Below are 14,913 nucleotides of genomic sequence, written 5' to 3' on the forward strand. Positions count from 1 at the left end.
CGATTCACAACACGCAAGTACTTCTTACCGCAACACTAATTGTCGAAACGTTTTTGCACGATTAGAAACAATTCAGAAATAAAGTCACGTGCATCGATCGTTTCGCTCAAAGTCCGTCCCAGGGATAAGACGAGGTTAAATTATAGAGCACTTTCTTATGCGCATGAATATCCGTAACTCGTAAAATGCGGACGATACAAGCGTCCTGTTCCTGTCGTGGTTTGTTATCGTTACTTGCAGCTATTGTGCAATTGTAAATAAGAAAGTGGACGTACCCTTTCGGAAAAGAACGTTGTCCATTGAATATTTTGGTTACCGCGTAACAAAGTATAAGAGGATATTCGAGAATACAAATTTTTGATAAACTGTAGCGTGTATTTGTTTTCACCGTTTGGACTTTGAGCGCTAACTCGATCAGGTAAAAAAGTTAAACGGTTTCGTCTGAAAACGAAGAATTCGTATAGGACTTTTAAAAATATCTTCCATGGAACAAAAATATCCATGTTGCTTTCTCGAAAACCGATAAGAGAGTTGTTCAAAATAAATCCAAACTTATAAGTGCGATAGGGATCGAATTCATCTAATCTCGTTCGAATGTACAATAGAATCATCTTCGAAGCAATTAACGACGAGGGATCGAAGGTTTTGCAGGAATTTTTAATTCTCAAATATACCGAAAAACAAAGTCCATTGTTCGATATCGTCGTAGCTTGGTTTCTGTCCGTGACGAATTAACTCGGATCATTCGAAACAAATCTCGCTAACGAAAGTACGATCCGACCGTATTATTCGATGGTTCGATCCGTTGTCCGATGGTAAATATAAATTACGAAATACGATTTCGCTTGCACGGATTAGATTGTCACGGTTAGAAGTAGAATCGACGACGTTTCTCCAATTAACTCGGATGAAAAAGGAGGACTCGCTTTCCGACGGAGTCGAATAAAAGTGAACTCGAACCCGGGACCGGTGCACGGCCGCAGGGGCGGAATCGTGGCAAACAGGTTAATCGAGGGATTCAGCGGGTCTCGCGATTTCTTCCGTGAGGACGAGCAGAAACGCGAGCGCGTCCGTGGAACCGATCGCGATGCATTACCTTCAGCTTCGTGTAAGAAGCAGAAACGGGATCTGATATCGCGGCAAGAAAAAATCAGACTTCCTTGGTTTCCATTAAGTAGGAAGCAGTTACGCATTCGCTGTTACGCGAAGCGGAAGCATCGCGGGGTATCGTGTGGGTTCGGTGGCCGGTCGAGGCTTCTTCGGCGCGGTTGATATTCCTCCACGTGGAAAAAGAAACGTGGAACGAGGCTGCTTTATAATAAAATGCATCGCGTTAACACCGCCGCGTACGTGATTTTCCGTATCTGGCCGAGTAATTACGGTTCAAGGTTCAGCTTAATTAAAATTGTTGTGGAAATTTTTCAGCGTCTCCCGCAGATAGGGAGATGTATTACCGGTTGCCGTGAGCGCAATCCTTGAAACGTTAGGTTTCTCGGTAATTGGAGACGATCTCAGAGGACGAACGAATCGTGAGCACGTTTCACGAAATTGAACTCACGCGAGGGCGACGCGATACGCGGTGCGTTCTCGAATCGAAGATACCGCTCGAAGAGGTGGCGAATCGTTGCGAGAAAACAAGTCGAAATAACTCTCTATGTTGAAGATTCGTCCGGTACGCGTGTACTTGATTACACCGTGGAATAGTTTTCGTTGCGTTCGTGTTTATCGTTCGTACGTTAACAACGTCACGGCTTGTATCGTTCTCCGTTGAAATTCTCGGTATTTATCAACCGAAGTAGAAAGTAGTTCTCGCGTTGGAACGCTTAAAGAGGACAAATATTCTGGATACAAAAACGGGTGTCACTTTCAACTATTTTTACGTATATTGGTTCGTAGCTTAAATTACGGGTCGATTTTTTAGGGAGGTCGTGTAGAAATACTTTGGAATTGCGAAGAAATTTTATTCGTCTCAAATACGTTGTTCGCTTAAAAATTGAAAATCTTTGGAACAAGTTCAAGGAGTTACGAGTCGGTCTTGTAAGTTTCGGTGTTACGGAGCAACGATTCGCGCATGTTGCAAAACAATGCCATCTAGCGTCGCGGCGGCGCGGCGAAAGACTTCATCGTACCGGGACGGAGAAGGGGTGACGCGAACCGAACCACATTGCCCCTCGAGGGGCACGAATCACTGTCACCGGGTGTACAAGCTTCGATTTGTAACGTCTTCCGTCGAGGATTCGTTCCGTGCATACCAAGAACCCCGGTTTTATGAATGGACGCAGAAATCCTTTGAAAGACCATCGATCGAAAGAAAGGCCTTTTAAAGGAGCGATGATCGACAAAAGACACCACCGAGACGGAATATCAATGAAAAACGGGGCCTGATTCGCATAACAAGGCTCCGCCAACGGACACGCGAGTTCTTTCGAGGTGACGGGGAGGCGTGCGAATTGCCGACTGAATGAAAATGAATCGCGTGTTTCACCTTCGTAGATTTTACCGCTTACTTTTCCCAACGAGCGACGCTTCGATAAGTTCTATCGGGTCGCGATGCACTCGTTTAATCGGAGCGATACCGCGGTGTCTAATTAAACGTCAAACATCGAGTTAATGGCCGATAATAACTTGTCGTGCCCCGTCGGTTCTTTTCTTTCTTTCTTGCTTCGGTAAGCAGACGCACGGCTTAATAACCCTGTCAGTTTTCATTGATGGCTCGGTACGCGGCACACGCGAATTCATAAACGTCGACGATCGCGCCGCGTGATAGATACGAGACCATTCCAGATGAAAGTTCCCCAGACCGACGGTGAATTTCGTCGAGGGAAAGCAGAATTCTTTAACGATTCGCCGTCTATAACGTACACGAGTAAGCGGGATTTTCACGAATTATTTCAACTTTCGTGGCTCTTTATTTTTCAGTCTGGGCAGTTTCTATTTTTTACGCGTTCCGCACAATTTCCATACATTTCGAAGTTAGACGTCTCGTGGCGGTACGATGCACCCGAAACTCGTTAACTTCGACGAGAAATAAACAGTCTCGCTCTGGCTGAGATTGAACACTTACGTTCGATGGATACGTTGAAGAAAAGTAAATGTTAAGGTCCCCGTGCTTCGGGGATAACGATACGGTGAAGAGAACTTGGAAAAAAAATTAATGGCAACTCTCGACGGAATTGGTTGGATTTTCGAACAACGAACGAGGATTGTCCGGGTAAAAACCATAAGGACACGTGCTTACGGGATAACGATACGGTGAAGAGAACTTGGAAAAAAAATTAATGGCGACTCTCGACGGAATTGGTTGGATTTTCGAACAACGAACGAGGATTATCCGGGTAAGAACCATAAGGACACGTGCTTACGGGATAACGATACGGTGAAGAGAACTTGGAAAAAAATTAATGGCGACTCTCGACGGAATTGGTTGGGTTTCCGAACAACGAACGAGAATCGTCCGGTACGGAACGGTTTCGTTCGATTAATTACCCGCGCGAAGATCTACTCGAATAAATGGTCCAAGTTCGGATCACGCGCGTTATCCGCGCCGTAGGTTCGGTTCTCCGCTCCAGATACCACGCACGACCGATCTTGTACCGGTATAAAAGAGCCAGCGTCGAGGTAATCGATCTCGACAGGCAATTATTAGGATCGGTTGGAAAATAAATCGATTCCGTCAGGTGAGACACTAGCGTAGGGGCAGCAACGCGGCAAAAACGCCGATCTAAACGCTCCAAGATCCCGACAAATGATACGCGCGGCTCGATCGTGGAAATCGAGGATGCGCCTCATCCAGATCGATTTGCACATTGAGCACGCCGCGCTGGCCAGGTACAGTTATCCGTAATATCGGTATTCGTTTATCCGTGGCCGCTACTTACGGGTTATCCGGTTGCCTCGTTCGAATTATAAGCCATTCTCGTATGTGGGACAATCGCGTCGGCCAGATGGCCGTCTCGCGAGGATGGCGCCGAGATCGTGGAGAATCTGTGACGTCCACCGTTGAGTCGGTGACGAGACAGCGAGAAAAAATTCTCCGACATTCAACGTTGTCCTTAATCATCCGCGGCGTGTAACGGAACTCATCGTCCACTGCGCGCTCGCGAGATCGGTCTCTAACGATCGCGCGAAGTGTTACGGTGATTTTAACGAAACTCTCCTGGATATCGGAAACGCACGTAGATAGATCGAGAAACGGAAAATATTCGCGTTCGAACGGTTTGGTTTGATCGTTGTGCACCGATTTTAACGAAAGTTACCCAGTGGATTGGAAAAGGAAGAATGTTTGTTCCGTGTTCGATTGTTTGTTCGAGAATTCGGTAGTTTACGAAATATCGAGTTACAAAGATTGTGCTCCCCTCGACGGTTCAATAAGTACAGAGCGAGTCGATAAGAATTTCTTCTTTCGTTGCTCCACGTTGAAATATATTGTATCGAGAAGGTTCGTTGAACGAATACCTTTGTATTTTTTTACGCCTTACATTTTCAGAGATATCGGAGTAACTTCGAGCTTTTAAATCTCGATTTCAATTGTTAAATGTTAATCCAGCTTCATACGCAAACTGATTCGCGACAAAATTCTGTTTTGGTCTTCCAGAGGCACTTTTACGAGGTATCGCAACAGAGTACGCTAAGAGAGCCATCTTATTTTGCAATAAAACGATTTAGAACCTCGTACGAAAGAGTCTACAAAAATAAATCGACGTTTTGTCTACCTTAGTACATTCCTCGGGTCTTTCTGAACTTATAACATACCCATAATGCAAAGAAACTTACTACAATATATGCAACTGGATGCACTTCCATTGGGTCGTTCGGAAAGTCATTTCGTTTCTTTTCGGTGAAAATGAAACACGATTTTTTTAGAGTGTATAAACATTTTATCAAATTATATATTCTCAATTTTGGAAAACGAAATCACAATCACGAACAACCTGATATTTCCTCGCTCTTCTCGTTCTTCGAAATACGACTTCCACGCGTTCACTTTCCATACAAAATTTTCGAACGTCTAGTCTTGGAATGTTTCAAGATTAAGCAAAGATTTAACAAATTTTAGTTAACTGACTTCGTCTCCGACATCGTCAGCCTTCGCGGATCGTAGCTGGCAACATTTTGCGCGTAATTTTTCGCATCTCGATCCGGCCTGTAACTCCGTTTAAAATCGACGCGCAACACTTCTCGCCGGTCCCTTGTAAAATCGTTTCGAATCCCCGTGTAGCCCATCGAAACGGCCACGGGGTATGTTGTAACTTTAATTTTAGAACGGCCGCAGGCCACCGGTCGCAAATTACGGCGGTCGCGTGGTTAAACGCGAGGAGAAGGAGAGCTCCACGAGCGCGATGTTATCCTTCACGCGCCCGTGCATCCTTTTTACCAGGCCTCTCTCTGTTACACACCGTGAACCGTTCTTGCCTCTTTGTCCTTTTACATTCGTCGGGATGCGATTAGAATCATTTTCATCTATGCAGGCCGGCTTCTTGCTTCGCCGCGCCGCCTCGAATATCCGTCGGCCGCAAATTGTGCGGCGAAGCGCGCGGGAAAATTGCGCTTAATAAGAGCAAACGAGCGGCGCCGATCGAACTGGAATTAATTCGAGAGTATCGGCCGGACGGTTTCTGACGGTTTTCGAGACTCTGGAATTTCGTTAAGCTTCCTTTATCGGGGCCGTGGCAACCGTCGTGCCGGCCAATTTCTTTCGGTCCGGGCAATTAAACCGTTCTCGGTTGCAATTTTTGATCGAAGTTTATTGTACGAGCAGCAACGTCGCGACATCGTTCCCTGGGTGGTCTCCGTACACGAGCTCAATTGGAATATTCGATACGTGTACCACTCGATAGATAAATTTCGTTCGTAGCATTAACACGAACTGTCCACGGTGTTAATTAGTTTCAACCGGATACACTTACAATTTGTTTCACGGAAACCCGTGTTAACGTATTCGCGAGACACGAACGAGAATACGACACATTTTTTTTTTTCTTTACGCGATCTAGGAGGTGGATTCCTTTGACGTAAAACGAACGCAGCCTTCGTTAGCTACAAGTGGACGCACTTGGCTTTATAGAAACTCGAACGGGCTTCTGAAAGGGTTAACCCTTTGGACTCGAGAGATCCGCGGTCGCCACCTAAATTCAGTGTACTATTTTCGATCCGGGGAAACTTCGTGGTTTGAAATTTCATTTGGATAAAAGAATCTTTTTTGGATAAAAAGAAATATTATGTTCTTGTAGAGTGTAAACGCGTGTACGCGAAGTATATAAAAATGTTCCATTTCGGATGAATTTTACGACTTGAAGGATTTTCTCGAGGTGTCGGTTTCTGGTTGCGAAGAAGCCTCGAGTGCAAAGGGTTAAGCGACGATTAGGTTGAACCAAGGTTGGGAATCCTTCCGACGTTGGACGAGCGCGAGTCGCTTTGTGCATTTCTCGTAAAAATTCCCAAGTATAAATTAACGTCATTTTACGAACGCATAAACGAAGGATTGTTCAATCTGTGTTCTCCATTGGGTGTTACGATAGGGAAAAGGATGAGGCGTTGAAGGGAACGATCGATGGATCGATAAGAGCGGGTAAATTTGTAACATTGTGCCACAGAAACGAGGATCTTTTAATTTTAATCGATTAAAATACACGTTGTTCGGGAATGTATAATTTGTACGAAAAGATGCACAAATTATGCGAAAAGTTTTTTTATCTTTGAGTGAATTCTTTGGCATCTTCGATCATTTGAACGATTACTCCGATCGAAACACCGAGTTGGCTGTGACGTATGTAAATACCTATGTATACTATTAGGTCGTCCCATGAGTTCGTGTCAAGGTGTGTTTATATTTCTTGCGATACGTTTCGTGAGCACACAGAGCTAGAAGGGCTCTGGTGACTAAACTGTTATGCTTCGGTTTCGTATGTAGAAGGTATTCGAAAGTCACAGATCGTGAAGTATCGCATCAGCTCACGGAACGTAATCGTTTCGATCGCGTAGCAACTCGTATATACGTTGCTTGCAACGTAACGAAACGAAATCCTTTCTGAAACGCACAGTGAGCGGAGATGAAAAATGGATCGTGTACGAAAATACCCAAAGAAAACGAATTTGGCCCGAAAGAGAAAATCCAGCAGAACGAGTTGCAAAACCTGGTTTACACCTTCGCGAGATTCTTTTTTCTGTACGATGGAACTATCGAGGAATTTCGTTCTTCGAGCTGCTTTCGCAAAATCAGACAATTAATCACGATCTGTATTGTGTTCAGCTTGAAGAATTAAGAGAGAAAATTGCAGAAAAACGTACAAAACTTATAAATAAATCGTGCTGATGTGATTTTACATTCAGATCGTACATTGCACAAAACGTGAAAAAATAATTACACGAATTTGATTGGGAAATTTGATCTCCTTCACCTTATTCTCCGGACATCGCACCATCAAACGTCTATCAGTTTCGATCGTTGCAACAATATTTAATTGGTATGAAATTAAAAAGAATTTTACACCAATGGGATCATATCGTTGCTTAAAAAGTGGAAAGAGGTGCAAAGAGAGGGAGATGATTGCATTGCTTCGTAAACTTCATAGGTATGATTAAAATATTACTTTCTATCGGTAGAGAAATAAACGATACGAATTTACGGGACGTTCTAATGCATCGTGAGGGAATTTCGAACGAAAAGTCTGTAATAGAAAGTGTCTTAGATATAAGTTAGATCCAGGGAGGAGGGCATATGTTTAGCGAGGATCCTTTGACATAAATCTACTACATCCTTTATTGCTTCGAAGAGGATGTGCTCGGTTTTATAGAAGCTCGAGTATACTTTTGAAAGTTGGATGAACCTACACATTTCCGAAGAAACCAGTATTTCGCTTCTTTTTTATCTTCTATGCTTCGAGCCTGACTCTGATTGAAACCTGGAGTTGGCTCGTGATATAAAGATGGGTGTCTCGGATATATGTTGAGTATACGCGGAGGACATAAGTTTAGCGAAGATCCTTTGACAGAAATGTACTACATCCTTTATTGCCTCGAAGAGGACGTGATCGGTTTTATACAAGCTCGAGTATACCTTTGAAAGTTAGATGAATTTAAATATTTCCGAAGAAACCAGTATTTCCCTTCTTTTTCATCTTCGATGCTTCGAGCCTGACAGTGATTGAAATCCGGAACTCGAATGTGCACATTATAAGAAAATTTCGAACGAAAAATCTACAATATGGATCTTCGATGTAAATTAGGTCCAGAGGGACGTAAGTTTAGCAACGATCCTTTAAAATAAATGGACTACATCCTTCAGAAGACGTTGCCTCTCGGAAGACGCGTTCGGTTTTATAGAAACTCGAGTATACTACTTCTGAAAGTTAGATGAACCTAAATATTTCCGAAGAAACCAGTATTTCGCTTCTTTTCCATCTTCGAGCCTGACTCTGATTGAAATCTGTAGTTGGCTCGCGGTAGAACGTAGGTTTAGCGAGGATTCTCTGACACAAATGTACCACATGTTTTATTGCTTTCGAAAAGGATGTGTCGGGTTTTATAGTATCTCGAGTGTACTTCTGAAAGTTAAACGAAGCCAGACATTTCCGAAGAAGCGAGTGTCTCGTTTCTTTTCCATTTACTCGGCCTCGTGTACGACTCCGATTGAAACCTGGAACTGGACTGTGACGTACGCGCATCGTGCGACGATTTCGAATCGAAAGACACCGATAGAAGGATCGTTGTCCCGCCAGCGAGATTCAATCTCGTTGCGGCTGATACGAATCTATAATAAACGAGGAAGCACGCAGAAATCGTAACTCTATCGCTACAGTCAATTAGGCGCGTTACCTATCTAACGGACGTGATTATACGCGTTATGAATGAATACTAATGTACCAGCTTCGGGCAATTCGAGACAAACATCGCCGATCTCGCGAGTCCTGGCATGAGCCACCGACATCCAGGAACAAATCCCCGCGTTTATGTCCGATCTTTAATCATCCTGGCGCCTAACGGGGACGAGACTATTATTTTGCCCTTCGTTGGACGCGATACACACGAAGCTTGAATCACTTCGATCTCGTTACAGCTTTTGTTTTTTTTTTCTTTAACCGAGAATCGCTAAGGAAACTCGTTGCTTCTTTATTCCTTGTATCAGCGATGAGTGAATATTGCAAAAAGCGGGTTTATTACAGGAAACGTACGATACTTTTTATCAATGAACAGGTTAGAGATCAGGATGACAGATTGATGATTTTTCGCGTGTTATCGCCGTGGAAGAGTTAATTCAATAGACTGGACGTATAAATTGAAATGCAGCCGCCCGACCACGAGGGTCAATCGCGTACGGGGGGAATCACGCCGGATGAAAGTTTTAATATCGCTTGAATTCCAAGCAGTCGAAATGTTTAATTCAATAAGAGCAATTAATAAAGTCTAACGAGCTCCGCGCGAGGATAGGATCTCCCTCGATCGTGCGTTAAGAACGCGGCCAAGTGTAATTTATATGTCTGTTTAGTCGCGATTAACTGTAAAAAAAAAAAAAAAGAAAGAAAGAAAGAAAGAAAAAAAAAAGAGAGAGAAACGAATCGGCGCCTGTCGGTGTGTCTTCGACGATTCTCGGAGACAAGGTGTGTAGTACCCATTTAACGCGAGAAGGTTTTTAATGGCTGCCGGCTAATCTGGTATCGAATCGTGGAGGAATTTTTACGAGCCGCGCGAGATTCACGCACATCGAGGTCCTTCTTGTTGAAAAAAAAAGAAGAAGAAAAAAAAAACGCGTAAAAAGTAACTGTACATCCCCGTCCGTTCGAGCTCTTCTTCCTGTTCGATTAATATCGAGGAACTTTCGAGGTGTTCTTCGCCGTTAGTTCCAGCCCGGCAGCGCAAATTCAACTTATTCTAATTGTTCACGGATAATCAAGCCCGCGTTCTTCCGGGTGTCCGCACCGTCGTTGAAAAGTTTCCTTCGAAAGCGAATCTTTTCCTTCACTCTTGGCCGAGAGCGGCTTTCGAACAAAATTTTCAACACTATGTATATTGCGTAACGGAGAAATTCCGCGAATATATTTTTAGCTCGTAATTAACGGCGCGAGGCAGCCAAGTTCATCGATTTCGCGCGAAATTCGACAGAGCGTGTACATTCGAACGAAATTATACGTTTTCGGAGGCGATTTATACTTGGTTGTAGAAATGAAAATTATTGCAAGTCGTAATAATTATGCCATTGAATTATGGTTAAATTATGCTTTATATTTCAAGGAGTCGTTACAACTTGTTTTTCATCTACGAAGTTCGTATTCGTTTTTGGAGGCGATTTATTCTTGGTTTATTCTTGGTTGTAGAAATGGAAATTATTGCAAGTCGTAATAATTACGCCATTGAATTATGGTTAAATTATGCTTTATATTTCAAGGAGTCGTTGCAGCTTGTTTTGTATCTACGAAGTTCATATTCGTTTTTGGAGGCGATTTATTCTTGGTTGTAGAAATGAAAATTATTGCAGGTCGTAATATGCCATTGAATTATGGTTAAATTATGCTTTCTATTTCAAGAAGTCGTTGTAACTTGTTTTGTATCTACGAAGTTCCAGATTACTACGTCGATACAAGCATGTTAAAGTTTTCGTCTCACAAGTGTCTTTTTACTAAAGAAACGACAGACTTACAATAAACGTGGTAACAACTATTGCCTCTGTTTAACTAAAAACAAGTATCTCGTTCTACGGTCTCTCTCACGTGTCACAACAAAAAAAATTTATATTTTCTAACACGAATCTCAGATTCATCTCGATCAATTAATTTTTCGTTTCATGGGAAAGAGAAATTGTGGTTACGATCGTAATAATGGTAAATCTAGTCTAACCGCGTGCACAGTGCGATATTTCTTTTTCTATTTTTTATAACTTCACTTGTTTGCTAGTATTCGTCAACTTTCACACATTATATTGTACATATACGTTTTGTTTTTTTTTTCATCGTATTCCACTACATCTTCCATACACGACTATGAACTATCGTACACTTGACTTTTCTCACTGAAATGAATCACTCTAAATATTTCCTATTCTTTATCAGAATAATATTTACACCGTAAAGGACCAAAATTATAAAATCGAAACTATTTTACGAATCTTTGTTATTATCGTTCATTTCCGATGGAAGCTCTGGCAGATCGAAAAGCTTAATAACGCTCGCGTCGAGAAACGATCTCGAGCTTATAATTATTCTCGAGCAATCCCGAGGTGGGATGATTTACCTTGGAAACGCCAGCCTCAGGTCTGCTCGGAGTTTGTTCAGAAGCTCGCTGACCGACGTGAATTGTCTCAAGGTCATCTCGCCGCTTCCGGAAGCGTAACCGGAACTAGAACTGGTTGTCGACGGCAGTGTACCCTGAGAGTCTTGAACGCTTCCTAATGGACGTCTTCCCCATCGTCTTAATGCGATTGCGTAGTCCTCTGCGTTGTACGTAGGCGGTCTTAACCGCTCCTGAAAAGAAAAACGAGATACTATATCGACATTCTCGAATATTTAACGCGTCGTTAGTGTCTCTCCAAGTGTCTTAACAGTCCTTTTGCGAGGAATGGTAATCATTTTTCTCTACGGGCGCCTTTTCAGTGAATCGTCTTTAATTAATCGCCATGTACCGAACAATTTTTTCTTCAAAATTTCCTTTTTATATTATATCAATTAAGGTCGATATTGGAGCTTCTAGAAATTACAGGGCTTGCTGTTACTAATCTAATTAAAATGTTTTCAGGTGTTTCGATACGTATACGAGAGTATCTATATATAGCGATGTGTACCGGAGACGATTACGTGTTAATATTTAAATTGATCGAAATACTCGATAGGAAGAATGAAAAGGAAAATTTCAGAAGAGAAATTTCAAATATTTAACGCGAAGTTTCGAGACAGGTATTTTTATTATTGGTAGATACTGATTGATGGCAAGACGTTATAACCAGAGTAGATATCTATATTATAGCGAATATATTAAAAACAAGAAAGTCCAATCGGTGTGAAACGAACAGTTGCAAACAGGTAGAACAAGTATTTGCTTTTAATTTACGATTAAATTTTGTATTTACTCGTAGTCTTACGTATGTTTGTGTGTCGTTTATTTCGCATCGATTAGATTTTGTTTCTCATTTTTCGTATACATTAATATGTAAATGTGTCAGTCCCATCGGTACTGATCGCGAAACTCGTTTAATCGTCATGCGTCTAATACGTATTTTATCACGTTAGGTGAACGAATACTGAAATAAATATAAAAGTCAAAGTCGAATGGAAACATTTAATAATCACGGACCGATTATCAATACCAAATTATTGTTACAATAATTATTTACAATGCATTATCAATTTCGCAAATATTAATATTCCGAAATCGGATGAAACGTAGCAAGTGTTTCAAAAGTAAATACAAAATAAATGTTCGAAGAAGATAAACGACGTACCATTTAATGCTCTCGGGACAGACATAAAAATGTTCACTGCACAGGAATGTGTATTGTAAATCGTTACGAAAGATCGAAAATTGTTTCAACGATATCGTAACTATTCTCCCTGGTGCCCCGTATCGAACGAATCGCGAAATCAGCGTGAATTACAGTCGCGTCCAACTATGAAATATTCATGGGAGAGAGAGAGAGAGTGGGAGGAGGGTTGAAGTTAATTTCACGGCGCTCCGAACCATAAATCGATAGGATTATAGTGCTTATCGCCTCGCGGTCTATAGGTCGCGATATGCGTTAGCTGCCGTGGGGATTGATTTCTCCGTTGAAATCCTGATCGATCCGTGAAAATTAATTCATCACCGCTGAACCCCATCGATTCTCACCGTATTTATGGGAACAGAGAAACCGGAGCTATCAGGTTTGGAGGATAATTAGAAAAATAATAAGAATGTCAAATTTCTTTCGAAAAGATCGAAGAAAATTCCGACTGTCTTTTATTTCGTTTTGTAGCTGTTTGAGTTTAGGAAAAAGTTTCTATTTTCTATAAATGTTACCCTTATGTCAATTATAAATTACCATCGGTTACAAAGCAATTGATTCCTGTTTCTGTATATAAATCTTTGTAAAATTCGTCGAAGAAATTTTAAGAGTTTGCGCATCTAACGGTTAATAAACATTTAGCAACACTATAGGTTCAGTTACTTATCTCTGTCGTGTTACTAAAAATCTAGATAGCCATTACTGGATATACGATGCAAGAGATTTTAAGCATTCACATTTACTTAGAGTACTCGATGCAGTATCGATGGTGTATAACAATGAATCGAACTGGAAAATTTGTACTCTTCGGATCGTACAAATTTGTGTGTAACGAGTGTAATTTTCCAAAATTACACTCGGTGAGAAAAAATTTGTCTTCTTAGAATCGTATCCAAGAATCTAACGATCGGGATAAGCTGAAGGTCGTGTAGCTTTCTAAGAGGCCTATCAAGGATACCGCGAATATTCGAAATAAAATCGCTCAACCAATTGCGGTCTACTCGGCGCGGTTAATCGATCGGATCTAACGAGAAACCGAGTTTCTATTTCGTGGTCACCCCATCTTGATGCACGAAAAGCGAACGGAACCGCAAAACCTCTATGTTTTTTCCAATACTTTTTTCTCCTCGAACGTGTGACATGTTTCTAACGTGGCTTGAAAAAACTACAAAGAGCGGAATAGCTGGGACAGTATCTTGAGTTATTCACCTTTATGTATTTTCTTTTACGTATTCATCAGCAAATACTGAATTTACTTTTTATTACCAACACTTTCCCTAACGGACAAAAGTAAATAGAAAGTGAACCGTTAAGAGTAAAAACTACTCAAAGGTGAATGTGGTACATTTTTGAAATTCGTAATTGTAGATAGCGTTTATCTCGAAATCGTGATTGAGATAACTCGAACTGGTTATTGAGATTTTTCTAAATGTAACGAACAGTATTGACTTGCATCTTGTCGATATTGCATTCTGTTAAGACACACTGTTTATCGTTCGATCGTGGATTTGTTTTGTTTTTGAATTTATTTTTAGTTTCTGTAGAAATGAATCAGCGGGAGGAAGAGATTAGGTAAGTACGTATCGAACGATCTGCTAAAGAGTAGCAAGCAGCAAAGCGTAGATGCTATTTGGTTACAGTGAAAGTGATCGAGAGTGTCTGTAAATTCTACATCGTGACTCTACAAAATCGTTTAAAAAATCAATATTTTAATTTCTAGCGAAAGCTACAATTTTTTACGCAGTCGTAAGAAATAGTACCACATCGTTGTTCGAACAGATATTTGCACTACTTTCGTAAACTAGGCTTTGATAACACGTATGTATAATTTGAACCTGTAACGATGACGATGCAGCCACCTGCAACGACAGCTGCGGACAGATGGTCCATTTATTCCATACGATTCGGGATGGATGAACTAGATGCAAAAGTGAAAATGAGCGTGAAAACTGGAATGAAAACCAGTGTGTTGGTTGCGGCGAAGATTGCAACGAAACAAACAGAACAGATAACTGGATCGAATGTGTTGCCTGCTTTTACCGACTTCACAAGGAATGTTTTAACGATAAGTAACTACACGGTAATTACTATAATAGTAACAATAGTAGTAGAAATAATCTTTTTCTATGCGATAAAACCATGTTTTCGATAAAAGTAACCGTTACCGATCTATTTAACGAAGCAGTACCAGGAAAGGTAAACTATTGCCGAAAATGTAATTTTCTCCTTTCCGCAGCTATTTAGAAAGATATTGTGTCACGATAATTGCATGTTCCAGAAGAGATAATTTGCTGCACAAAACCATTAGTATTGTGTTCCGATAATTACGCGATGTAGGAAAGATAATTCGCTACACAAAACCATAAGTATCGTATCACGATCGTTATGTGTTCCAGACAAGATAATTTGTTACGCAAAACCGAAAGTACTGTGTTACGATAATTATG

The 14,913-nt window shown here is 41.3% G+C and overlaps 1 protein-coding gene across 2 annotated transcripts in view; it reads right to left on the reverse strand.

The window, feature by feature from the left end:
* Nucleotides 1-14,913, reverse strand: part of Mwh (multiple wing hairs) — a 71,743-nt gene that overhangs the window by 13,879 nt on the left and 42,951 nt on the right. For both annotated transcript variants that reach the window (XM_076327055.1, XM_076327056.1), the window contains exon 3: nucleotides 11,224-11,453. In XM_076327055.1, the coding sequence (XP_076183170.1) occupies nucleotides 11,224-11,453 (230 nt within the window). The remainder of the gene's footprint in view (nucleotides 1-11,223; nucleotides 11,454-14,913) is intronic.

Source organism: Ptiloglossa arizonensis, chromosome 2 (genome assembly GCF_051014685.1).
Source record: "Ptiloglossa arizonensis isolate GNS036 chromosome 2, iyPtiAriz1_principal, whole genome shotgun sequence".
Classification (NCBI taxonomy): domain Eukaryota; kingdom Metazoa; phylum Arthropoda; class Insecta; order Hymenoptera; family Colletidae; genus Ptiloglossa; species Ptiloglossa arizonensis.